This window comes from Nerophis ophidion, linkage group LG27, assembly GCF_033978795.1.
Source record: "Nerophis ophidion isolate RoL-2023_Sa linkage group LG27, RoL_Noph_v1.0, whole genome shotgun sequence".
Taxonomy (NCBI): domain Eukaryota; kingdom Metazoa; phylum Chordata; class Actinopteri; order Syngnathiformes; family Syngnathidae; genus Nerophis; species Nerophis ophidion.
Window position 1 is genome coordinate 36,821,852 of NC_084637.1, and position 27,213 is coordinate 36,849,064.

General features: G+C 41.5%; 1 protein-coding gene across 1 annotated transcript in view; it reads left to right on the forward strand.

Annotated features, from left to right (window-relative positions):
* LOC133544545 (xin actin-binding repeat-containing protein 2-like) overlaps window positions 1-27,213 on the forward strand; it is a 201,368-nt gene that overhangs the window by 77,838 nt on the left and 96,317 nt on the right. The window contains exon 2 of the mRNA XM_061890003.1: window positions 3,552-3,663. Coding sequence (XP_061745987.1) covers window positions 3,552-3,663 — 112 coding nt within the window. The remainder of the gene's footprint in view (window positions 1-3,551; window positions 3,664-27,213) is intronic.

The window sequence follows — 27,213 nt, forward strand, 5'->3', positions numbered from 1 at the left end:
AGTCAACCTTTACAACCTAACATTGAATAAATCTTGATCAACATCTTGCATTGATTACTTACTACTCTTACTAGTAGAGCTGTGAATCTTTGGACGCCACACGATTCGATTCAATCCGATTCTTGGGGTAACGATTCAGGATCAATTCTTGATTAAAAATATTTCTCGATTCAAAATCAATACTTTTTATTATCATTTGGTGCCAGTTCTACATTCCTCTATGAAAGAGTCAAGTCATTAGTATCGTTTTGAGAAAAAAAATATATATTTTTTGTCCTGTCCAGCTACCCAGACAAATCCTATTGTTGATGTAGATGATATATATATATATATATATATATATATATATATATATATATATATATATATATATATATATATATATATATATATATATATATATATATATATATATATATGAGAAATATATATGAAAATACTCGAGTTGGTGAATTATACTCCCCTCTTAACCACGCTACAACATCTCCAGATTTTAATAAAAAACTGCACACACAAGGAGACAAAGCAGAAGAACGAGGAAGTTACACCCATGGCGACGCCGTCTGTAATAGAGTGATTCTATGTTGTCTGTCGCCATATCCTGGTGAATGTTGGCTATAGCGTTATGGGGTTGCTTTTTGATTGGCCAACGATTTATGTAGTGTTGCGCACCTAACGGCAAGTGACTCTCGCCAGTACGCAAATGGCAGAACAAAAGTTACTCAAATAGTGAAAGTTAAGTGTTTTTTGTTTTTTTTAGTAACCAGCAAGCACAGTACAGTTAGTAGAACAACTGTGTTTTTTTTTACTGTGTATTTGATAGGTGCCGTCTGAAATTCAACCATTTCTTTTATTTATAAATATAATTGTCATGATCCACGTCTTGGATCATGGCATATTCTGGTTTTGGTTCTGTTTATCACATTTTGTCTAGTATTTGTCTTCCATAGTTACCCATTTAGTGTCACCTGTCTCTGCTTTGATCACGCGCACCTGCCCTTGATTATTTATCTCCCTATATATGCCCGCCTCTGTTTGACATCCAGTCTTGGACTCTTGCTTGCTACACGCAACAGCAGACGGCGCTCTTCCAGCATTGTGGTAAATCTCTATTTTTGTATACTTGTTAGCTTCTTTGCTATTTTGTTTGTTTATGTCCCTAGCTTCCACGCTAGCGCCCTTTGGGCTTTCTAGCTCCCAAGCTAGTTCTGTTGGTTTTTGGTTAGTGCGTTTTTGCAAGTGTTTTTGTTCTTAGTTTGTTTTATTATATAAATAAATTCTCATCCCTACCCTCACGCTGTGTTCCATCTTCTGCTGCACCCACGAGAGAACAACTCGTCACCGCAATGCCACCGAGACGTCACAATAATAAAATAAATATATATCTAGAATTAACTGAAAGTCAAGTATTTCATATATATATATATATATATATATATATATATATATATATATATATATATGTGTGTATGAAATACTCGAGTTGGTGAATTATACTCCCCTCTTAACCACGCTACAACATCTACAGATTTTAATAAAAAACTGCACACACAAGGAGACGAAGCAGAAGAACGAGGTGGTTACAGCCATGGCGACGCCGTCTCTAATAGACTGATTCTATGTTGTCTGTCGCCATCTCTTGGTGAATGTTGGCTATAACGTTACGGGGTTGCTTTTTGATTGGCCAACAATTTATGTGGTGTTGCGCACCTGACGGCAAGTGACTCTCGCCAGTACGCAAATGGCAGAACAAAGGTTACTCAAAAAGTGAAAGGTAAGTGGTTTTGTTTTTTTGTTTTTTTTAGTAACCAGCAAGCACAGTACAGTTAGTAGGACAACTGTGTTTTTTTTACTGTGTTTTGATAGGTGCCGTCTGAAATTCAACTATTTATTTTATTTATAAATATAATAAAATAAATATTGTCAGTTATTTGTTGACGAACCCCAAGATGCAGAGAAGGAGGCAGGCCTTTGGTAAGTAAACATGATTTAACAAAGATACTGAGACAAAAACAAAACCAAAAGGGTACAAACAAAAAGCACGCACATGGGCGGATATAACAAACTAAGGGCTATGAACAAACTAATCGGAAGCAGGGAACAAAAAACAGTAAGCTACCAAACATCTACCAAATATAGCTTACCGCTACGCTGCATTCACACGACCAGTAGGAAAGACAAGTAGAAAATGACATTGACACGACAAGACAAATGATCCAGCAACTGACTGGAGGAACGAAGCAGGTAAAATAGGAGCTGGCTGATTGACATCAGGTGTGACCAGATGCCAATCAGCCGCAGCTGAGTGAAAACAGGACACAGGGAGACAGACAGGAAGCCGAACCAAAATAAGAGCACTAGACAGGAACTAAGGACAGGAAATACTAAACACAGAGGAAACAAACAAATGCAGAGGAAAAAACTAAAACATAGTCAAACTGTCAGAGGAAAGCCTGACAAATATATAGCTAGAATTCACTGAAAGTCAAGTATTTCATATATATAAATATATGTATATAAAATACTTGAGTTGGTGAATTATACTCCCCTCTTAACCACGCTACAACATCTACAGATTTTAATAAAAAACTGCACACACAAGGAGACGAAGCAGAAGAACGGGGAAGTTACAGCCACGGCGACGCCGTCTGTAATAGAGTGATTCTATGTTGTCTGTTGCCATCGCTTGGTGAATGTTGGCTATAGCGTTATGGGGTTGCTTTTTGATTGGCCAACGATTTATGTGGTGTTGCGCACCTGACGGCAAGTGACTCTCGCCAGTACGCAAATGGCAGAACAAAGGTTACTCAAATAGTGAAAGGTAAGTTATGTTGTTTTTTTAGTAACCAGCAAGCACAGTAGAGTAAGTAGAACAACTGTGTTTTTTTTTACCGTGTATTTGATAGGTGCCGTCTGAAATTCAACTATTTCTTTTATTTATAAATATAATAAAATAAATATATATCTAGAATTCACTGAAAGTCAAGTATTTCATACATATATATATATATATATATATATATATATATATATTTATATATATGAAATATATATGAAATACTCGAGTTGGTGAATTATACTCCCCTCTTAACCACGCCCCCTGCCCCAACCACGCCCCCAACCACGCCTCCGCCCCACCTCCCGAAATCGGAAGTCTCAAGGTTGGCAAGTATGGGAGCAAGTGGGTAAAGTGTCTTGCCCAAGGACGCAACGGCAGTATCTAGGATGGCGGAAGCGGGGATCAAACCTGGAACCTTCAGGGTGCTGGCACGGCCACTCTACCAACCGAGCTATACCGCAAATGACTTGACTATTTTATGGAGGAATGTATTTCATCATAGAACTGGCACCCAGTGTTGTTAAATCACGACACCCTGCTCACTAACTAAATCATTTCAGTCTTTTTTTTATATCCGTCAAAAACATAACTTCATCGTCACGCTGGCGTTGATACAGCCCGAAGTGCCAGCTCTAACCTGCAACTGTGCAAACATCAGCGCAGGTGTTGTGCTCTGTAACACGTCTCCCTCTCTCTCTTTGTCCGGGATCAGGAGCTGACAAGCGTCCAGGCGGCGCCATCCAAGCGGGTGACATCCAGAAGTCTCACGCTGCCCGATCAACCGGAAGAAAAGACAATGGCCTTGCATCGGGATGACACTTTTTGTGAGTATTTCCAGTTGGACGTGTGTGTGTGTGTGTGTGTGTGTGTGTGTGTGTGTGTGTGTGTGTGTGTGTGTGTGTGTGTGTGTGTGTGTGTGTGTGTGTGTGTGTGAGATAAAAGTTGCACTCTGGCCCTTCCAACTAACAAGCAGAGCTGCAGCACGTGACCAAAAGCAAGATTGTTCTCTCCAGATAAGACTTCCCGCCTGGCACATTTTTAATAAGGCAACTTGGCTATTGCCAGATAAGTGTGTGTTCCAGGTGGTGGGCCGCCGCGCCGTGATAGCAACACCGAGGAAGCCACCCTCAGTTTGTTTTCAGACGATAGTGCGATAGATAGCAAAGTGCACGCCGAACTCTCACAGTCCTGAGAGCATTTTTGCTTCTGGGAACTTTCGTTACTCACGACGCTCGCATCGCAATCAATTTTCTCGTTGAAATATGTGCTTGGCTCCGAGTAAAAACCTCCATTTGAACATGTGCTTTTTTTTAATAAGAAAAACAAACTTTCAGATAAGAAATATTGTATAAAAACGAGGGCTGTCAACGTTCTCCCGAAGGTGCGCATGGCAAATGTATGCCATGCAGAAAATCTAAAAATCCCATCTGCAGGCCTCGAATTTTAACTTTTTAAAGGGGAACATTATCACAATTTCAAAAGGGTTGAAAACAATATCCGTTCCCAGTGGGTTGTTGTATTTTTTGAAGTTTTTTTCAAAATTTTACCAGTCCCGGAATATACCTAAAAAAAGCTTTAAAGTGCTTGATTTTCGCTATTTGCGATGCGACTATCCATTTCCCTGTGACGTCATACAGTGCTGCCAATGTAAACAAACAATGGCGAATACCACAGCAAGATATAGCGACATTAGCTCGGATTCAGACTCGGATTTCAGCGGTTTAAGCGATTCAACAGATTACGCATGTATTGAAACGGATGGTTGGAGTATGAAAGTATTGAAGAAGAAACTGAAGCTATTGAGCGAATTGCTATTGACGCTATTCATAGCCATAGCATGGCCGAATAGCTGCGTTAGCATCGCAGGTAAAAAGTGCGGACCAAACGATCAGGACTTTCGCATCTCTTGATACTAGAGCAACTTAAATCCGTCGATTGGTAAGTGTTTTTTTCGCATTAAATGTGGGTGGAAGTTAACGTAATATAGTTGCAAATGCATCTGCAGGTTATCCATACATCTCTGTGGCATGTCTGCTTTAGCACCGCCGGTAAATAGCATGTTAGCGTCGGTTAGCGTAGCATGTTAGCATCGATTAGCCGGCAGTCACGCCGCGACCAAATATGTCTGATTAGCACATAAGTCAACATCAACAAAACTCACCTTTGTGATTTCGTTGACTTTATCGTTGCAAATGCATCTGCAGGTTATCCATACATCTCTGTGCCATGTCTGCTTTAGCACCGCTGGTAAATAGCATGTTAGCGCCGGTTAGCGTGGCATGTTAGCATCGATTAGCTGGCAGTCACGCCGCAACCAAATATATCTGATTAGCACATAAGTCAACATCAACAAAACTCACCTTTGTGATTTTGTTGACTATATCGTTGCAAATGCATCTCTGTGCCATATCTGCTTTAGCACCACCAGTAAATAGCATGTTAGCATCGATTAGCGTAGCATGCTAGCATCGATTAGCTGGCAGTCAATATCAACAAAACTCACCTTTGTGATTTCATTGACTTTATCGTTGCAAATGCATCTGCAGGTTATCCATACATCTCTGTGCCATGTCTGCTTCAGCACCGCCGGTAAATAGCATGTTAGCGTCGGTTAGCGTAGCATGTTAGCATCGATTAGCTGGCAGTCACGCCGCAACCAAATATGTCTGATTAGCACATAAGTCAACATCAACAAAACTCACCTTTGTGATTTCGTTGACTTTATCGTTGCAAATGCATCTGCAGGTTATCCATACATCTCTGTGCCATGTCTGCTTTAGCACCGCCGGTAAATAGCATGTTAGCGCCGGTTAGCGTGGCATGTTAGCATCGATTAGCTGGCAGTCACGCCGCAATCAAATATGTCTGATTAGCACATAAGTCAACATCAACAAAACTCACCTTTGTGATTTTGTTGACTATATCGTTGCAAATGCATCTCTGTGCCATATCTGCTTTAGCACCACCAGTAAATAGCATATTAGCGTTGATTAGCGTAGCATGTTAGCATCGATTAGCTGGCAGTCAACATCAACAAAACTCACCTTTGTGATTTCATTGACTTTATCATTGCAAATGCATCTGCAGGTTATCCATACATCTCTGTGCCATGTCTGCTTTAGCACCGCCGGTAAATAGCATGTTAGCGTCGGTTAACGTAGCATGTTAGCATCGATTAGCCAGCAGTCACACCGCGACCAAATATGTCTGATTAGCACATAAGTCAACATCAACAAAACTCACCTTTGTGATTTCGTTGACTTTATCGTTGCAAATGCATCTGCAGGTTATCCATACATCTCTGTGCCATGTCTGCTTTAGCACCGCCGGTAAATAGCATGTTAGCGCCGGTTAGCGTGGCATGTTAGCATCGATTAGCTGGCAGTCACGCCGCAACCAAATATATCTGATTAGCACATAAGTCAACATCAACAAAACTCACCTTTGTGATTTTGTTGACTATATCGTTGCAAATGCATCTGCAGGTTATCCATACATCTCTGTGCCATATCTGCTTTAGTACCACCAGTAAATAGCAAGTTAGCGTTGATTAGCTGGCAGTCACGCCGCAACCAAATATGTCTGATTAGCAAATAAGTCAACATCAACAAAACTCACCTTTGTGAATTCGTTGACTTTATCGTTGCAAATGCATCTGCAGGTTATCCATACATCTCTGTGCCATATCTGCTTTAGTACCACCAGTAAAAAGCATGTTAGCGTTGATTAGCGTAGCATGTTAGCATCGATTAGCTGGCAGTCAACATCAACAAAACTCACCTTTGTGATTTCATTGACTTTATCGTTGCAAATGCATCTGCAGGTTATCCATACATCTCTGTGCCATGTCTGCTTTAGCACCGCCGGTAAATAGCATGTTAGCGTCAGTTAGCGTAGCATGTTAGCATCGATTAGCTGGCAGTCACGCCGCAACCAAATATGTCTGATTAGCACATAAGTCAACATCAACAAAACTCACCTTTGTGATTTCGTTGACTTTATTGTTGCAAATGCATCTACAGGTTATCCATACATCTCTGTGCCATGTCTGCTTTAGCACCGCCGGTAAATAGCATGTTAGCGTCAGTTAGCGTAGCATGTTAGCATCGATTAGCTGGCAGTCACGCCGCAACCAAATATGTCTGATTAGCACATAAGTCAACATCAACAAAACTCACCTTTGTGATTTCGTTGACTTTATTGTTGCAAATGCATCTGCAGGTTATCCATACATCTCTGTGCCATGTCTGTCATCGCCGGTAAAATGTGGAGACACTCCCGCACATTCAATGGGGGTCTGGCGGCAGACATTTTCGCATCTTCGGGCCAGTGGTGCAACTTGAATCCCTCCCTGTTCGTGTTGTTACACCCTCCGACAACACACCGACGAGGCATGATGTCTCCAGGGTTCCAAAAATTGGCGAAAAAACGGAAAATAACAGAGCTGAGACCCAATGTTTACAATGTGTTGAAAATGATAATGGCGGCTGTATTACCTTGGAGACGTCACGATCTGACGTCATCACCACATGAACGATAAACAGAAAGGAGTTTAATTCGCCAAAATTCACCCATTTAGAGTTCGGAAATCGGTTAAAAAAACATATGGTCTTTTTTGTGCACCATCAAGGTATATATTGACGCTCACATAGGTCTGGTGATAATGTTCCCCTTTAAGATCAAGGCAAGTGTTGCCTTAAAGGCCTACTGAAATTATATTTTCTTATTTAATAGGGGATAGCAGGTCCATTCTATGTGTCAGCCGGGAGGAGCTCAAACTAAAGCCGTTGCTCCTCCACATCGAGAGAAGCCAGATGAGGTGGTTCGGGAATCTGGGCAGAATTCCACCCGAACGCCTCCCTAGGGAGGTGTTTAGGGCACGTCCGACCGGTAGTAGGCCACGGGGAAGACCCAGGACACGTTGGGAAGACTATGTCTCCCGGCTGGCTTGGGAACGCCTCGGGATCCCCCGGGAGGAGCTGGACCAAGTGGCTGGGGAGAGGGAAGTCTGGGCTTCCCTGCTTAGGCTGCTGCCCCCGCGACCCGACCTCAGATAAGCGATGGATGGATGAAAGGATGGACAATTTATTCTGAATGGTTTTGCAATGCAACTCTGCGAGTGACAGGTGACAACAAGAGCGGCCCTGGCGGATAGAATCATGTTTGTCAACACTGTTCAACTATCGTCTGTCGAGACAATAAGGACCGGAATTCCATCAGCAAAACTGTTTGTAACCGCTCCAAAAACCGTTTATCTAGAAAAATTGGTCATTTTCTGCCGTTCAAACCAGGTTTGTCATCGGTCATATCAACAGCAGCTGCTCGCTCTGTCCCACCTGTGCCAACACACACGTATGGCCAGGGGTCTCAAACACGCGGCCCGCGGCCCGAGATGACCCCCACCTTAATATGAAAGTTTAATGTTAGTGCGGGCCGCAAAGTTTTATATGAATGGCGCTTGACAGCGTTGTGTGCGGAGCAGAAGGAATCTACCAATCACGGTGTGGTATATGGCTCTCGAGGGTGGAACATTGACACATACTTGCCGACCTTGAGACCTCGGATTTCGGGAGGTGGGAGGTGGGGGCATGGTTGGGGGCGTGGTTAAGAGGGGAGGAGTATATTTACTGCTTTTGTGTGTGCAGTTGTGCACTGCACTCTCTAAAAGCCGTAGATGTTATTGTCACATATGCATGATTGATTGAAACTTTTATTAGTAGATTGCACAGTTCAGTACATATTCCGTACAATTGACCACTAAATGGTAACACCCGAATAAGTTTTTCAACTTGTTTAAGTCGGGGTCCACGTTAATCAATTCATGGTACAAATATATACTATCAGCATAATACAGTCATCACACAAGTTAATCATCATAGTATATACATTGAATGATTTACATTATTTACAATTGAAGTTGTCTGGAGGTCTTGTTGTGCATGTACAGTAGATGGCAGTATCGTCCAGTTTAAGAGTGTCACAACATTGCTGTTTACGACAGACGAACTGCTTAACGGTAGACAAAAACTTGACTGCTGTTGTTGTGTGTTGTTACCACGCTGGGAGGTCGTTAATGAAACTGCCTAACAATAAGACCACATAAGAAACCAAGAACTCACCCTCGATCATTCCACAGTTATAACGTCATTGGGGAGGCTTTCTGTTTAAATTGTGGGAAAGCGGAGGTGAAAACAGGCTGTCGACACGTCACTCAGGTCCGCATGGAGCTGAAAGGGGCGTGGCATGAGGAGCTTTGGTTGATATCAGTATTCAGTCATCAACAATTTCATCACCAAAGAAATGGACATTGAAACCGTGTATTCTCTTACTTAGTAGGATATGTACAGCGAGCAGAGAACATAGTGAGTTCAGATAGCATAAGAACAAGTATATACATTAGAAATACATTTTAATATTTACATTAGGTTATTTACAATCCAGGGAGATGGGACGTGAAGGGAGGAGGGTATTAGTAAAGTGTTGAAGTTGCCTGGAGGTCTTGTTGTGCATGTACAGTAGATGGCAGTATTGTCCCGTTTAAGAGTGTCACAACATTGCTGTTTACGGCAGACTTGATTGATTGATTGATTGATACTTTTATTAGTAGATTGCACAGTACAGTACATATTCCGTACAATTGACCACTAAATGGTAACACCCGAATAAGTTTTTCAACTTGTTTAAGTCGGGGTCCACGTTAATCAATTCATGGTACAAATATATACTATCAACATAATACAGTCATCACACAAGTTAATCATCATAGTATGTACATTGAATTATTTACATTATTTACAATCCGGGGGGTGGGATGAGGAGCTTTGGTTGATATCAGTACTTCAGTCATCAACAATTGCATCAACAGAGAAATGTGGACATTGAAACAGTGTAGGTCTTATTTAGTAGGATATGTACAGACAGCAAAGAACATAGTGAGTTCAGATAGCATAAGAACAATTATATACATTAGAAGTACATTTGAGTTGTTTATAATCCGGGGAGATGGGATGTGAATGGAGGAGGGTATTAGTAAAGTGTTGAAGTTGCCTGGAGGTGTTGTTTTAGAGCGGTTTTGAAGGAGGATAGAGATGCACTTACTTTTATACCTGTTGGGAGTGCATTCCACATTGATGTGGCATAGAAAGAGAATGAGTTAAGACCTTTGTTAGATCGAAATCTGGGTTTAACGTGGTTTGTGGAGCTCCCCCTGGTGTTGTGGTTATGGCGGTCATTTACGTCCATCCATCCATCCATCATCTTCCGCTTATACGAGGTCGGGTCGCGGGGGCAACAGCCTAAGCAGGGAAACCCAGACTTCCCTCTCCCCAGCCACTTCGTCTAGCTCTTCCCGGGGGATCCCGAGGCGTTCCCAGGCCAGCCGGGAGACATAGTCTTCCCAACGTGTCCTGGGTCTTCCCCGTGGCCTCCTACCGGTTGGACGTGCCCTAAACACCTCCCTAGGGAGGCGTTCGGGTGGCATCCTGACCAGATGCCCGAACCACCTCATCTGGCTCCTCTCGATGTGAAGGAGCAGCGGCTTTACTTTGAGTTCCTCCCGGATGGCAGAGCTTCTCACCCTATCTCTAAGGGAGAGCCCCGCCACACGGCGGAGGAAACTCATTTCGGCCGCTTGTACCCGTGATCTTATCCTTTCGGTCATGACCCAAAGCTCATGACCATAGGTGAGGATGGGAACGTAGATCGACCGGTAAATTGAGAGCTTTGCCTTCCGGCTCAGCTCCTTCTTCACCACAACGGATCGGTACAACGTCCGCATTACTGAAGACGCCGCACCGATCCGCCTGTCGATCTCACGATCCACTCTTCCCTCACTCGTGAACAAGACTCCTAGGTACTTGAACTCCTCCACTTGGGGCAGGGTCTCCTCCCCAACCCGGAGATGGCATTCCACCCTTTTCCGGGCGAGAACCATGGACTCGGACTTGGAGGTGCTGATTCTCATTCCGGTCGCTTCACACTCGGCTGCGAACCGATCCAGCGAGAGCTGAAGATCCCGGTCAGATGAAGCCATCAGGACAACATCATCTGCAAAAAGCAGAGACCTAATCCTGCGGTTACCAAACCGGAACCCCTCAACGCCTTGACTGCGCCTAGAAATTCTGTCCATAAAAGTTATGAACAGAATCGGTGACAAAGGACAGCCTTGGCGGAGTCCAACCCTCACTGGAAATGTGTTCGACTTACTGCCGGCAATGCGGACCAAGCTCTGGCACTGATCGTACAGGGAACGGACCGCCACAATAAGACAGTCCGATACCCCATACTCTCTGAGCACTCCCCACAGGACTTCCCGAGGGACACGGTCGAATGCCTCCTCCAAGTCCACAAAGCACATGTGGACTGGTTGGGCAAACTCCCACGCACCCTCAAGAACCCTGCCGAGAGTATAGAGCTGGTCCACAGTTCCACGACCAGGACGAAAACCACACAGTTCCTCCTTAATCCGAGGTTCGACTATCCGACGTAGCCTCCTCTCCAGTACACCTGAATAAACCTTACCGGGAAGGCTGAGGAGTGTGATCCCACGATAGTTGGAACACACCCTTCGGTCCCCCTTCTTAAAGAGAGGAACCACCACCCCGGTCTGCCAATCCAGAGGTATCGCCCCCGATGTCCACGCGATGCTGCAAAGTCTTGTCAACCAAGACTTTACGTTAAGGAAGTAATTTGACATGTACTTCGGTATCAAGGAGGTGTAGCGGATTTTATAGACTAGGCTCAGTGCAAGTTGTTTTACTCTGTCCTCCACCCTGAGCCAGCCCACTTTGGAGAAGTGGGTTGGATTGAGGTGTGATCTGGGGTGGAGGTCTAAAAGTAACCGGATTAGCATATTCTGGGATGTTTGGAGTCTAGATTTGAGGGTTTTGGAGGTGCTGGGGTACCAGGAGGTGCAAGCGTAATTGAAGAAGGGTTGAATGAGAGTTCCCGCTTGAATCCTCAAAGTGCTTTTGTTGACCAGAGAGGAGATTCTGTAGAGGAATCTCGTTCTTTGGTTGACCTTTTTGATCACCTTGGTTGCCATTTTATCACAGGAAAGATTAGCCTCTAGAATGGAACCTAGGTAGGTGATCTCATCCTTCCTGGTGATAACAATGTCACCCACTTTTATAGTGAAGTCACTGACCTTCTTAAGTTTGATATGGGACCCAAATAGGATGGATTCCGTTTTACCGAAGTGTATGGATAGCTTGTTGTCAGCGAGCCAGGTGCAAATATTGAGGAGTTCAGCACTGAGGATTTGTTCCACCTGTGACTTGTCCTTGCCGGATACCAGCAGGGCCGAGTCATCCGCATACAGGAACAATTCACAGTGGCATGCTGATGGCATGTCATTCACGTATATTAGGAACAGTAAAGGTCCTAGTATACTGCCTTGGGGGACTCCACAGCTTACTGAGAGGGGAGGGGACATGGTGCCGTTCACCTCTACCACCTGTTTCCTCCCCTCCAAGTAAGATTGCATCCAGCTTGATGAGGTTTCGTCGAATCCGATTGCTCTGAGCTTATCCAACAGTATAGCGTGGTTAACGGTGTCAAAGGCCTTCTGAATGTCCAGCATGACCATGCCGCAGTATTTTCCCGCGTCCACCTCATGTTTGATGTGGTCGGTCAGATATAGAAGGCATGTGTCAGTGGAGTGGTTAGTTCTGACAAACTGTTTTACGGTAGACAAAAACGTGACTGCTGTTGTTGTGTGTTGTTACCACGCTGGGAGGATGTTAATGAAACTGCCCAACAATAAACCCACATAAGAAACCAAGAACTCGCCCTCGATCATTCTACTATTATAACATCATTGGGCAGACACGCTGTTTCTATCGTGGGAAAGCGGACGTGAAAACAGGCTGTCCTCACTCAGGTCCGCATGGAGCTGGAGGGGGTGTGGCCTCCAGCTCCGCCTAAATTTCGGGAGATTTCCGGGAGAAAATTTGCCCCGGGAGGTTTTCGGGGGAAGCACTGAATTTTTGGGAGTATCCCGGAAAATCCTGGAGGGTTGGCAAGTATGCATGGACGTCACTTGCGTGATGCAAGCAGAGAAACGTTTTGTCGCTTTTCCACTAGACCCGCACGCGCTCTTCCTCCCTTGCTCACTCGCTCGCCTGCTCGCTCTCTCGCTCTGTCACTGTGTGTGTTTCTCTGTCTCGTTCCCTCCCCCGGCGCCTCTGTAACAGGCCGGGCCGGGGAGACGAGCGGTCCGGTAGCTTCCGAAGCATTCCGCCGAAGGACGGAGCGACAATACAAAACTGTGGTACACTGGACCCCAGCGCTGATACTCCGACAGAGAGTCGCTGGGCGAATCGGACGTGTAACACATTAGTCGTGATGTTAGCCCGTTCGGGGCTAATTGTGCTTCCGTGACTGTAAACTCCATAGCGTGCTCATAACTACATTCTAGCTGCCGACATGGTGACACACAAGATTCACCGGGGCTACCCTGCATGCCCGTCACTACTGTTGCATGCTGGTGTGGTGGATTGTCCGACGCTTAAACAGCAAACAAAGTGGTTTTAGTACAAAAGTTTTATTTACCCATATCAAAAGGTACAAGTTGGATTGAATTGCCCATGCAAATAGACAGTGTCCTCCGGAGGATCCAGAATCAAGCAAAATCATATGAAATATTGGTCTACTGGCTTTTTATATGTTTCCCTCATGTGTCAAGGTCCCGTTGTTTTGCAACTGCTTGCTCCGCAACAACCTTGGATCCCTTAGTCATAACAAACAATCAAAACATTTTGGAGAATGGTTAGAGCGACCACAAATTCAACTTTCACCTACATATGATCTTCCAGTGATTCAGAGGCTTTTAGATAGACTTTCTTTTTGGACTTCAAGAGACACAAAATATGGTATAAAGGTCAGAAATTCCACTACACTGGGTAGTGTAGTTCTTATATTCCCTAGCTCAGTGTTTTTCAAGTGTTTTTGAGCCAAGGCATATTTTTTGCGTTGAGAAAATCCGGAGGCACACCACTCGCAAATTATCGCATGGAGCTGGAGGGGGCGTGGCCTCCAGCTCCGCCTGAATTTCGGGAGCTTTTCGGGAGAAAATTTGTCCCGGGGGGTTTTCGGGAGAGGCGCTGAATTTCGGGAATCTCCCGGAAAAATCCGGGAGGGTTGGCAAGTATGCCTTACCTTCACGCCTTGCCCCGCACCAACTTTATAAATGATAAATAAATGATAAATGGGTTGTACTTGTATAGCGCTTTTCTACCTTCAAGGTACTCAAAGCGCTTTGACACTACTTCCACATTTACCCATTCACACACACATTCACACACTGATGGAGGGAGCTGCCATGCAAGGCGCTAACCAGCACCCATCAGGAGCAAGGGTGAAGTGTTTTGCTCAGGACACAATGGACGTGACGAGGTTGGATCTTGGTGGGATTTGAACCACTGACCCTCGGGTTGCGCACGGCCACTCTCCCACTGTGCCACGCCGTCCCCCACGCCACTTTCCTTTGCATTCTGGGAAAACAAACCCTCAAGTCCACGTTTTGACAGGGAGCACACATCTTCAATGATGACTTTCAAACCAGTAAGAAGAACATTTATATCATGTGCTGTCATCTGTATCGGTCAGCCGGGGGCAAGTTTTTCAAGTCGCAAATGTACTTTATGGGAATTTTAGAAATATGTTTTTTTTTTTCCTAAAAAATGCAGTGAAATCCAATTGTTTTGTTCCACAGTAATTGTTTTTATTGGACTTTTTGATCGTCATGTTCAGCCATGACTACATTATCAGTAAAGAAGTACAAACCCCGTTTCCATATGAGTTGGGAAATTGTGTCTGATGTAAATATAAACATAATACAATAATTTGCAAATCCTTTTCAACCCATATTCAGTTGAATGCATTACAAAGACGAAATATTTGATGTTCAAACTCAAAAACTGTATTTTTTTTTGCAAATAATAATGTTCACCACTGTGTTACATCACCTTTTCTTTTAACAACACTCAATAAAAGTTTGGGAACTGAGGAAACTAATTGTTGAAGCTTTGAAAGTGGAATTCTTTCCCATTCTTGTTTGATGTACAGCTTAAGTTGTTCAACAGTCCGGGGTGTTGTTGTCGTATTTTACGCTTCATAATGAGCCACACATTTTCAACGGGAGACATGTCTGGACTGCAGGCGGGCCAGGAAAGTACCCGCACTCTTTTACTATGAAGTCACGCTGTTGTAACACATGGCTTGGCATTGTTTTGCTGAAATAAGCAGGGGCGTCCATGATAACGTTGCTTGGATGACAACATATGTTGCTCCAAAACCTGTATGGACCATTCAGCATTAATGGTGCCTTCACAGATGTGTAAGTACCCATGCCTTGGGCACTAATACACCCCCATACCATCACAGATGCTGGCTTTTGAACTTTGCGCCTATAACAATCCGGATGGTTATTTTCCTCTTTGTTCCGGAGGACACCACGTCCACAGTTTCCAAATATAATTTGAAATGTGGACTCGTCAGACCACAGAACACTTTTCCACTTTGCATCAGTCCATCTTAGATGAGCTCAGGCCCAGAGAAGCCGGCGGCGTTCCTTGGTGTTGTTGATAAATGGGTTTGGCTTTGCATAGTAGAGTTTTAACTTGCACTTACAGATGTAGCGACCAACTGTAGTTACTGACAGTGGTTTTATGAAGTGTTCCTGAGCCCATGTGGTGATATCCTTTTACACACTGATGTCGGTTTTTAATGCAGTACCGCCTGTGGGATCAAAGGTACGTAATATCATCGCTTACGTGCAGTGATTTCTCCAGATTCTCTGAACCTTTTGATGATATTACGGACCGTTGATGGTAAAATCCCTAAATTCCTTGCAATAGCTCGTTGAGAAATGTTTGTTCTAAAACTGTTTGACAATTTGCTTACAAATTGGTGACCCTCACCCCATCCTTGTTTGTGAATTACTTAACATTTCATGGAAGCTGCTTCTATACCCAATCATGGCACCCACCTGTTCCCAATTATCCTGCACACCTGTGGGATGTTCCATATAAGTGTTTGATGAGCATTCCTCAACTTAATCAGTATTTATTGCCACCTTTCCCAACTTCTTTGTCACGTGTTGCTGGCATCAAATTCTAAAGTTAATGATTATTTGCAAAAAAAAAAAAAGTTTATCAGTTTGAACATCTAATATGTTGTCTTTGTAGCATATTCAACTGAATATGGGTTGAAAATGATTTGCAAATCATTGTATTCCGTTTATATTTCCATCTAACACAATTTTCCAACTCATATGGAAACGGGGTTTGTACGGACAGTACATCCATTTGCATTTGTAGCTGCTGTGCCTTTTAGGTAAATGTTGACAAACTTCTGGTTGGCTCAAAAGACGACTACTTTATAGTTGCAGCTGTTGATTTGGTGTGTGCTCCACACCCTGTAAATTGTGTTTTTTAAATCACAGACAGAACCACAAATTTTGTTTACGAGAGAGTTTTTCATTCCCGTAAATGTGTGGAAAGGCAAAGAACATTAACTGGCTGGGGAATATCAATCAATCAATGTTCATTTATATAGCCCTAAATCACTAGTGTCTCAACGGGCTACACAAACCACAACACAAACCACTACGACATCCTCGGTAGGCCCACATAAGGGCAAGGAAAACTCACACCCAGTGGGACGTCGGTGACAATGAGGACTATGAGAACCTTGGAGAGGACCACATATGTGGGCACCCCCCCCCCCCCCCCCCTCTCTCTAGGGGACCGAAAGCAATGGATGTCGAGCGGGTCTAACATGATACTGTGAAAGTTCAGTCCATAGTGGATCCAACACATCCGCGAGAGTCCAGTCCAAAGCGGATCCAACACAGCAGCGAGAGTCCCGTCCACAGCGGAGCCAGCAGGAAACCATCCCAAGCGGAGGCGGATCAGCAGCGATACACAGGCGAGCGGTCCATCCTGGGTCCCGACTCCAGACAAGTGGTCCATCCTGGGTCCCGACTCTGGACAGCCAGAACTTCATCCATGTACATCGGACCGGACCCCCTCCACAAGGGAGAGTGGGACATAGGAGAAAAAGAAAAGAAACGGCAGATCAACTGGTCCAAAAAGGGAGTCTATTTAAAGGCTAGAGTATACAAATGAGTTTTAAGGTGGGACTTAAATGCTTCTACTGAGGTGGCATCTCGAGGGCATTCCAGAGTACTGGAGCCCAAACGGAAAACGCTCTATAGCCCGCAGACTTTTTTTGGGGCTCTGGGAATCACTATTATCTTTTCACTGCACTGAACTGAAAAAGAGACGCTGCAGAAACGCCGCGTGGAATCCAAAGCCGTGCTCCTTCTTCATGTCAGCTTTTGTCTCCTGCTGACAGGTTACAACCGACGTCTCGTAATCTGCGGGGTCAAATAACTGACAGTGGCGGCAGGGGAGGGTTGGGAGGGGCCACGGTGGGCTTATAAGGGGCGAGGGGGGTGGGTTGGGGGTGGCTATCGTCTGCCGAGCTGTGGAGTTTAAATAAAGCGCAGCGGCGTAGTAACTGAACTTTAAACAGATGCAAAGCTTACCTTCAGTCTCCCCGCTGCTGCTCTGACTAAATCCTTGTTTGCTTGTTTCTACTTGTGTCGCAGAGGGCTTTAATGAGGCAACTCTGCCCCCCCCCCCCCCCCCCCCCCCCCACCCCCCAAATAACGCTTGCTTCCCTGACACCTGAAGACGCTAGAATTGTGTACCGTTTAGGGAGGAGTGTCACGCCTGTAAGTTTATGTTTTGGTTTTGGTCAGGTTATTTTTAGTTTTTTGGACATTTAAGTTCTGTCTTGGCACTTTCACCTGTCATGTCACGTCTCTGTCCTCAGCCTCACACCTGTTTTCACTAATTATCATAGTTACTTAAGTCACTCTTTTTCTTGTCTTCATTCTGGCAACATCACCTCCTGCACCCATGATATCCATGCTGCTTCTCATTCCCTTGTCTCAGTCACAGTAAGTTTTGTTATTCATGCCATAGTGCAAGTGTTTTGTTTCATGTTTATACTGAATGTTGGCGACTTTGAATTTGGTAATTTGAAAGTAGTAGTTTGAAATGGTATCACAGAATTCCTGGAATTCAAAGGTAAACCGGGAATTTTTCCACTTCAAAAAACAACTTTGTCCTGTTTAAAAAGAATAGTTCGAGAGTGGAACGGTTGAAGTGGGCTGAAAAACCGAAAAACCGGGAATTCTTGGAAATCTGGGAATTTTGGGAATTTGTCAAGCCCGCGATTATCAAATAGGCTGAACAGTTTGAAGATGGAATGGTTTGAATTGGGTTACAAATTGTATAAAATTGATATGATATATAATTGATAAAAAGTTATGGAACTCCGAGAAACGTCCCTTTCATTTCAATTGGAATTTCATGAAAATTTGGGAATTCCAGGAAAAGAGGGATTTTTTTTTTAGAAAACGGTAAACAGTTTGACTTCTTGAATGAGTTAAAATAGTTTCTAGAATTTTTTCAAAACAGGCGTCCATGAAAAAGACGGCGCTTAGAAGGCAGCATATGTTGTTCCAAAACCTGTATGTACCTTTCAGCATTAATGGTGCCTTCACAGATGTGTAAGTTACCCATGCCTTGGGCACTAATGCACCCCCATACCATCACAGATGCTGGCTTTTGAACTTTGCGTCGATAACATTCTGGATGGTTCGCTTCTCCTTTGGTCCGGATGACACGAATATTTCCAAAAATAATTTTAAATGTGGACTCATCAGACCACAGAACACTTTTCCATTTTGCTTCAGTCCATCTTAGATGATCTCGGGCCCAGAGAAGCCGGCGGCGTTTCTGGATGTTGTTGATAAATGGCTTTGGCTTTGCATAGTAGAGGTTTAACTTGCACTTACAGATGTAGCGACGAACTGTATTTAGTGACAGTGCTTTTCTGAAGTGTTCCTGAGCCCATGTGGTGATATCCTTTAGAGATTGATGTTGTTTGTTGATACAGTGCTGTCTGAGGAATCGAGGGTCACGGTCATTCAATCTTGGTTTCCGGCCATGCCGCTTAGACCGAAGATGTTGAAATCCCTATATTTCTTGCAATTGCATTTTGAGAAACGTTGTTCTTAAACTCTTTTATCAATTGCTCACGCAGTTGTGGACAAAGGGGTGTACCTCGCCCCATCCTTTCTTGTGAAAGACTGCACGTATTTTGGGAAGCTTTTTTTATACCCAATAATGGCACCCACCTGTTCCCAATTAGCCTGCACCCCTGTGGGATGTTCCAAATAAGTGTTTGATGAGCATTCCTAAACTTTATCAGTATTTATTGCCACCTTTCCCAACTTCTTTGTCACGTGTTGCTGGCATCAAAATCTAAAGTTAATGATTATATGCGCAAAAACAAATGTTTATCAGTTTGAACATCAAATATCTTGTCTTTGTAGCATTTTCAACTGAACATGGGCGGACAATGATTTGCAAATCATTTTATTCTGTTTATATTTACATCTAACACAATTTCTCAACTCATGTGGAAATGGGGTTTGTACAGTATTAATAAAAAGCCATATCGCCCAGCCCTATGTTCCGGTACTACTGTACAGTACAGTAAATCTGCTGATTTGCCTTCATTGACTAAAATTAAGCTACCCTTCTAATATAGTACGTTTCATGCGGTGGAAAATGAAATCAAATAGTTCTTTCTTTTATTTCTGTGGGGAGTAAGTGGAGTTTCTCATTAGGTATTCTTTAGGAGGGTGTTTATTTTCCACTTTTGCAACAGGAAATCCATGTGCAATTTCAAGCAGGATTATCAGCCGAGCGCAGCTTTTCCTCGGGGCCGATAAGCACACTTTTCTGCGGTCAATGGGCTGCCAACAGCAAGCTCACGGGGTGGGCTCAAGTCGGTAAACACCAGTGATCACGACTAATAATAGAGAAAACACACATGCATAATTCATGTGCAATGGATTCTTGTATTGCGGAGCGAGGACGGAAGAGAATGAATGAAAGGCTTTAGGCCGAGGTCAGCGATTTTCAGGGGGGATCTTGGCCATTGCTCTCAGGCGATGTTTGCTGGCAGAAGGGATGAACGGTGTTGTTATTGTTTTAAGAAAAAACTGAAACATCCTTCATTTGCATTCCGGCCGTTGCATTTCGGATCGTTGATGGTGTTCACCAAAATGCAACACTTCTATAGGACGGACCCATTCAGCTTTTAAATGATACACAAGCTTCCAGCCGGGTGGCGGCTACTGCTCGGATTAACCCAGTTGTTTCCTAGTAGTTGGGCCGCTAGCGCCCAATAGAGGGACGCCGCGGAGAAATATCTGTTTGTCAAGGATGGGCCGCGGCGGTACTCGGTTGTAATGCACTTTTCCACCACTTGTGGCAGCAATGACAATATCAAACAAACAGGAGAAGTCTGAAGTTTCTGAAGGGCAAAAATTATGACTAAAGTGGTGAAGCTCTATTTTCACTTTAATTGTATTGACAGTTTAGTTAAGAAATACGTTTTTAACTTAGTTATGAAATTATTTTGGCACTGTGTAATTGCAAGAAAATTTATTTTGATTAGTATTTATTTTGGTAATCAGTCCGACCTAAATGTTTGTGACTAACACATACTTTCATATCATTTGACAAGGTTGTACACTTTAAGTTTATGTCGGACAACACGATACGTCACATACAATATTTTCCACTCAGTTGTAATGCACGTTTCCACCACTTATAGCAGAAATGACAATAAACAAACAGAAGAAGTCTGGAGCTAAAGCTATGGAGAATTTTTTCAGCGCAAAAATTATGACTAAAGTGGTGAACCTGTATTTTCACTTTAATTGTATTGACAGTTAAGTTCAGAACGTGTATTTTATTTAGTTTTTAAATATTTTTGGCACTGCGTAATTGCATGAAAATGTATTTTAAATAGTATTTATTTTTGTAATCAGGCCGACCTAAATGCTTTCGTATCATTTGACAAGGTTGTACACTTTAAGTTTATGTCGAACAATACGATACGTCACATACAATATTTTCCACTCAGTTGTAATGCACTTTTCCACCACTTATGTCAGTAATGACAATGTCAAAAAAACAGAAGAAGTCTGGAGCTTAAGCTATGGAGAAGTTTCTTAAGCGCAAAAATTATGACTAAAGTAGTGAACCTGTATTTTCACTTTCACTTTAATTGTATTGACAGTTAAGTTCAGAAACACGTTTTTAACTTAGTTTTGAAATTATTTTGGCACTGCGTAATTGCATGAAAATGTGTCGTGATTAGTATTTATTTTTGTAATCAGTCCGACTTAAATGTTTGTGACTAACACATACTTTCACATCATTTGACAAGGTTGTACACTTTAAGTTTATGTCAAACAATACGATACGTCACATACAATATTTTCCACTTAGTTGTAATGCACTTTTCCACCACTTATGGCAGTAATGACAATTTCAAACAAACAGAAGAAGTATGGAACTTAAGCTATGGAGAAGTTTCTTAAGCGCAAAAATTATGACTAAAGTGGTGAACCTGTGTTTTCACTTTCACTTTAATTGTAATGACAGTTAAGTTCAGAAACACGTTTCTAATTTAGTTTTGAAACTATTTTTGCACTGTGTAGTTGTATGAAAATCTATTTTGATTAGTTTTTATTTTTGTAATCGGTCCGACCTAAATGCTTTCTTATCATTTGACAAGGTTTATTTTGAACAATATGATACGTCACATACAATATTTTCCACTCAGCTGTAATGCACTTTTCCACCACTTATGGCAGAAATGACAATAAACAAACAGAAGAAGTCTGGAGCTTAAGCTATGGAGAAGTTTCTTAAGCGCAAAAATTATGACTAAAGCGGTGAACCTGTGTTTTCACTTTCACTTTAATCGTATTGACAGTTTAGTCCAGAAACACGTTTTTAAATTAGTTTTGAAATTATTTTGGCACTGCGTAATTTTATGAAGATGTATTTTGATTAGTATTTATTTTGTAATCAGGCCGACCTAAATGCTTTCATATCATTTGACAAGGTTGTACACTTTAAGTTTGTTTCGAACAATATGATACGTCACACACAATATTTTCCACTCAGTTGTAATGCACTTTCCCACCACTTATGGCAGTAATGACAATGTCAAACAAACAGAAGAAGTCTGGAGTTAAAGTCATGGAGAAGTTTATGAAGGGCAAAAAGTATGACTAAAGTGGTGAACCTGTGTTTTCACTTTCACTTTAATTGTATTGACAGTTAAGTTCGGAAACACGTTTTTAACTTTGTTTTGAAATTATTTTGGCACTGTGTAATTGCATGAAAATGTATATTGATTAGTATTTATTTTTGTAATCAGGTCGACCTAAATGTTTGTGACTAACACATGCTTTCATATCATTTGACAAGGTTGTACACTTTAAGTTTATGTCGAACAATACAATACCTCAAATACAATATTTTCCACTCAGTTGTAATGCACTTTTCCACCACTTATGGCAGAAATGACAATAAACAAACAGAAGAAGTCTGGAGCTTAAGTTATGGAGAAGTTTCTTTAGCGCAAAAATTATGACTAAAGTGGTGAACCTGTGTTTTCACTTTCACTTTAATTGTATTGACAGTTAAGTTCAGAAACACGTTTCTGATTTAGTTTTGAAATTATTTTGGCACTGTGTAATTGCATGAAAATGTATTTTGATTAGTATTTATTTTTGTAATCAGTCCGACCTAAATGTTTGTGACTAACACATACTTTCATATCATTTGACAAGGTTGTACACTTTAAGTTTATGTCGAACAATACGATACGTCACATACAATATTTTCCACTCAGTTATAATGCACTATTTTTCCACCACTTATGGCAGTAATGACATTGTCAAACAAACAGAAGAAGTCTGGAGCTCAAGCTGTGGAGAAGTTTCTTAAGCGCAACAATTATGACTAAAGTGGTGAACCTTTATTTTCACTTTCACTTTAACTGTATTGACAGTTAAGTTATGAAACACGTTTTTAATTTAGTTTTGAAACTACGTTTGCACTGTGTAGTTGCATGGAAATCTATTTTGATTAGTTTTTATTTTTGTAATCGGTCCGACCTAAATGCGGTTTAGCTCGGTTGGTAGAGTGGCCGTGCCAGCAACTTGAGGGTTGCAGGTTCAATTCCCGCTTCTGCCAACCTATTCACTGCCGTTGTGTCCTTGGGCAAGACACTTTACCCACCTGCTCCCAGTGCCACCAACACTGGTTTGAATGTATCTTAGATATTGGGTTTCACTATGTAAAGCGCTTTGATTCACTATAGAAAATGCGCTATATAAATATAATTCACTTCACTTCACTTCATATCATTTGATAAGGTTTATTTTGAACAATATGATATGTCACATACAATATTTTCCACTCAGCTGTAATGCACTTTTCCACCACTTATGAAAGTAATAACAATGTCAAACAAACAGAAGAAGTCTGGAGCTTAAGCTATGGAGAAGTTTCTTAAGCGCAAAAATTATGACTAAAGTGGTGAACCTTTATTTTCACTTTCACTTTAATTGTATTGACAGTTAAGTTCAAAAACACGTTTTTAACTTAGTTTTGAAATTATTTTGGCACTGTGTAATTGCATGAAAATGTATTTTGATTAGTATTTATTTTTGTAATCAGGCCGACCTAAATGCTTTCATATCAATGGACAAGGTTGTGCACTTTAAGTTTATTTCGAACAATACGATACGTCACATACAATATTTTCCACTCAGTTGTAAGGCGCTTTTCCACCACTTTGTGGAAGTAATGACCAATGTAAAACAAACAGAAGGAGTGTAAAGTTTCTGAAGGGCAAAAAATATGACCAAAGGGGTGAAGCTGTATTTTCACTTTAATTGTATTGACAGTTTAGTTCAGAAACACTTTTTAAATTTAGTTTTGAAATTATTTTGGCACTGTGTAATTGCATGAAAATGTATTGTGACTAGTATTTATATTTGCAATCAGTCTGACCTAAATGTTTGTGACTAACACATGCTTACAAATTATTTGACAAGGTTGTACACTTTAGGGCAGGGGTCTCAAACACACAGCCTGCGGGCCAATTGCGGCCCGCAAGACGTTATTTTGCGGCCAGCAGCTTAATATGAAAATTTAATGTTGGTGCGGCCCGCGAGTTTTATATGAATGGCGCTGTACAGCGTCATACTTGTATACCCTCGATTTTTCCGTGAGATTCCCAATTTTCAGTGCCCCTCCAGGGGTAATCTTTGTCCTAATTTTAATATACAAACTGGGTGCCAGCCCAGCCACATGTTGTATTTGACTTCTGTAGACGCAGCAAGCGACTGCAAGTCATAGTTGATCAACGGCCATACAGGTCACACTGAGGGTGGCCGTATAAACAACTTTAACACTGTTACAAATATGTGCCACACTGTGAACTCACACCAAACAAGAATGACAAACACATTTTGGGAGAACATCCACACCGTAACACTACATAAACAGAACAGAACAAATACCCACAATACCATGCAGTCCTAACTCTTCCAGGCTACAATATACACCCCCCTTGTTGTAGCCCAGAAAAGTTAGGGCTGCATTTAGTGACCAATACTATTGTACTTAATTCAGTGACCGATATTACTGTAATATTTGTCACGAGGCGTTGATGACGAACCCCAAGATGCAGGGATGGCGGCAGGCATTGTGCCGGTAAACATGATTTAATGTCCAAAAGTAAAATAAAATTAAAAAACAAACAAACAAAAAAACAGGAACCAGGAACAAACAAACTGGAAGCAGGAAACAGGAACCAGCAAACAGGAATTAGGAACAAAAAGACAGCACGCTACAAACAGCTACAGGCTCCACAACAAGTATTAATGACAGGTAGGAACGACAATAATCCAGCACAGACCAGATGGCAAGGCAGGTTCAAATAGCAGCTGGCTGATAGACACCAGGTGCCAATCAGCCTCAGTTGAGGGGACACAGCACTCAGAGAGACAAACAGGAGACTGAACCAAAATAAGAGTGCTGACAGGAAATAAAACAAACACGGAGGAAAAACTAAAACTTAACCAAACTGTCAGGGACAAGCCTGACAGTATTGATATTTTTGCTTCTTTTTAGTGACCGATACTACTCTAGTATTGATATTTTTACTTCATTTAGTGACCAAAACTACTTTAGTATTGATATTTATACTTCACTTAGTAACCAATACTACTCTAGTATTGATATTTTGACTTCATTTAGTGACCAATACCACTGTAGTATTGTAATTTTTAGTACATTCAATGACCAATACTACTGTAGTCTTTACAGTAAAAGGTTACTTCATTTAGTGACCAATACTACAGTAGTATTGATATTTTTGCTTCATTTAGTGACCAATACTACTGTAGTATTGATATTTTTACTTCATTTAGTGACCAATACTACTGTAGTCTTTACAGTAAAAGGTTACTTCATTTAGTGACCAATACTACAGTAGTACTGATATTTTTACTTCATTTAGTGACCAATACTACTGTAGTACTGATATTTTTACTTCATTTAGCTACCGATGCTACTGTAGTACTTACAGTATATGTTTACTTCATTTAGTGACCAATACTACTGTAGTATTGATATTTGTAATTCATTTAGTGACCGATACTATTGTGGTACTGATATTTTTACTTAATGTAGTGACCAATACTATTGTAGTACTGATATTTTTACTTAATGTAGTGACCAATAATATTGTAATACTGATATTTTTACTTAATGTAATGACCAATACTATTGTAGTATTGATATTTTTACTTAATGTAGTGACCAATACTATTGTAGTATTGATATTTTTACTTCATTTAGTGACCAATACTACTGTAGTATTTATATGTTTACTTCATTTAGTGAGCAACACTACTGTAGTATTGATATTTGTACTTTATTTAGTGACCGATACTACTGTAGTATTGATATTTTTACTTCATTTAGTAACCAATACTGCTGTAGTATTGATATTTTTACTTCATTTAATGACCAATACTACTGTAGTATTGATATTTTTACTTCATTTAGAAACCAATAATACCGTAGTATTCCTATTTTTACTTCATTTAGTGACCAATACTACTGTAGTATTGATATGTTTACTTCATTTAGTGACCAATACTACTCTAGTATTGATATTTTTACTTCACTTAGTAACTAATACTACTGTAGTATTGATATTTTTACTTAAATTAGTGACCAATACTAACGATTAAGAAGCACTGCTTTACATTACTATCTTTCTTAACCAGCTGAACTGTCCGGTACGCACTGCTCTGCCAACACACGCTGACACAAAGATGCCACTATGGTGCCCTCAAAAACGATCAGAAATCTCCAAAGTCCTCAACTTTAGCAACCATGTTGTAAAATCCGCCCACATTAACGTCGAGGAGGACGTGAGGAGAAAGCAGTAGACAGAAGACAAATGAAGTGTGCTCTTGTTCCGCTGAAGGAGAGGTTGTGTATGTTCCTCCCTGTCAAATAAGTCTGCTCTGGCATTCCAGAAAATCCCGGCCTAATCACAACTAAAACTTGCTGCTTTTTTTCCTGCAGGCGGGACACAAAATGAAAAAACGTCCGTACACAGAGACATGATTCGTAAAAAAACCCCAGAACTTTTAAATGGAAAAGTTTGCAAAGGGAGGGGTTCATAAATCAAGTGTTTTAACTGCATTTGCATCGCCTGAGGGCCAGAGCTGCCAGGAAGATGGACGAGCATATTTTGTTCCCGTGTGAAGATAGCATTACATGGTTTTATCATGTTGTAAAAGAATATTGTGTGTTGCAGGGGGGGCTTTATTTTTTTCACTCAAATGGTATGAGAGTTTTGCGCCCCCTATTGGTTCTGCTAAAACATGCTTGCACACATGAAATACAAATATCCTCTAAAGTTGTATCGTCATTAGATCAGTATTTCTGATCTATTACCAATACTTCTGATCATTGACAGATATTTTATTTCTCTGTTCCCCAAAAATCTGGCGGGCTTTTTTTTCTTTTTTTTTTAAAGAATTTCAAGTAGTTCTTCCCAAAAATCACAATGGAAAGTGCAGAATGTCTTTTAGGCGTTGGAGAAGAAGAACAAAAATAAAACCCAAAAGACTTGAGGAAATCATCCGACCAGAAGATAGGTCTATTACTCTACTTACTGCCAGGAAAATGCATAAAAGATGATATGCCAGCCGTCACATGAGAAAAAAATAATATTGCCAACTGGCAACTGCCGTCGCTAATTGCCTGATGACAACAAGCACGCTATTTGCTTGCTATAGCTTAAAGAGGAACTACACATTTTTTTAGGAATACGGTAAATATTGTACATATTACATATTAAATGATAAATGAGTTGTACTTGTATAGCGCTTTTCT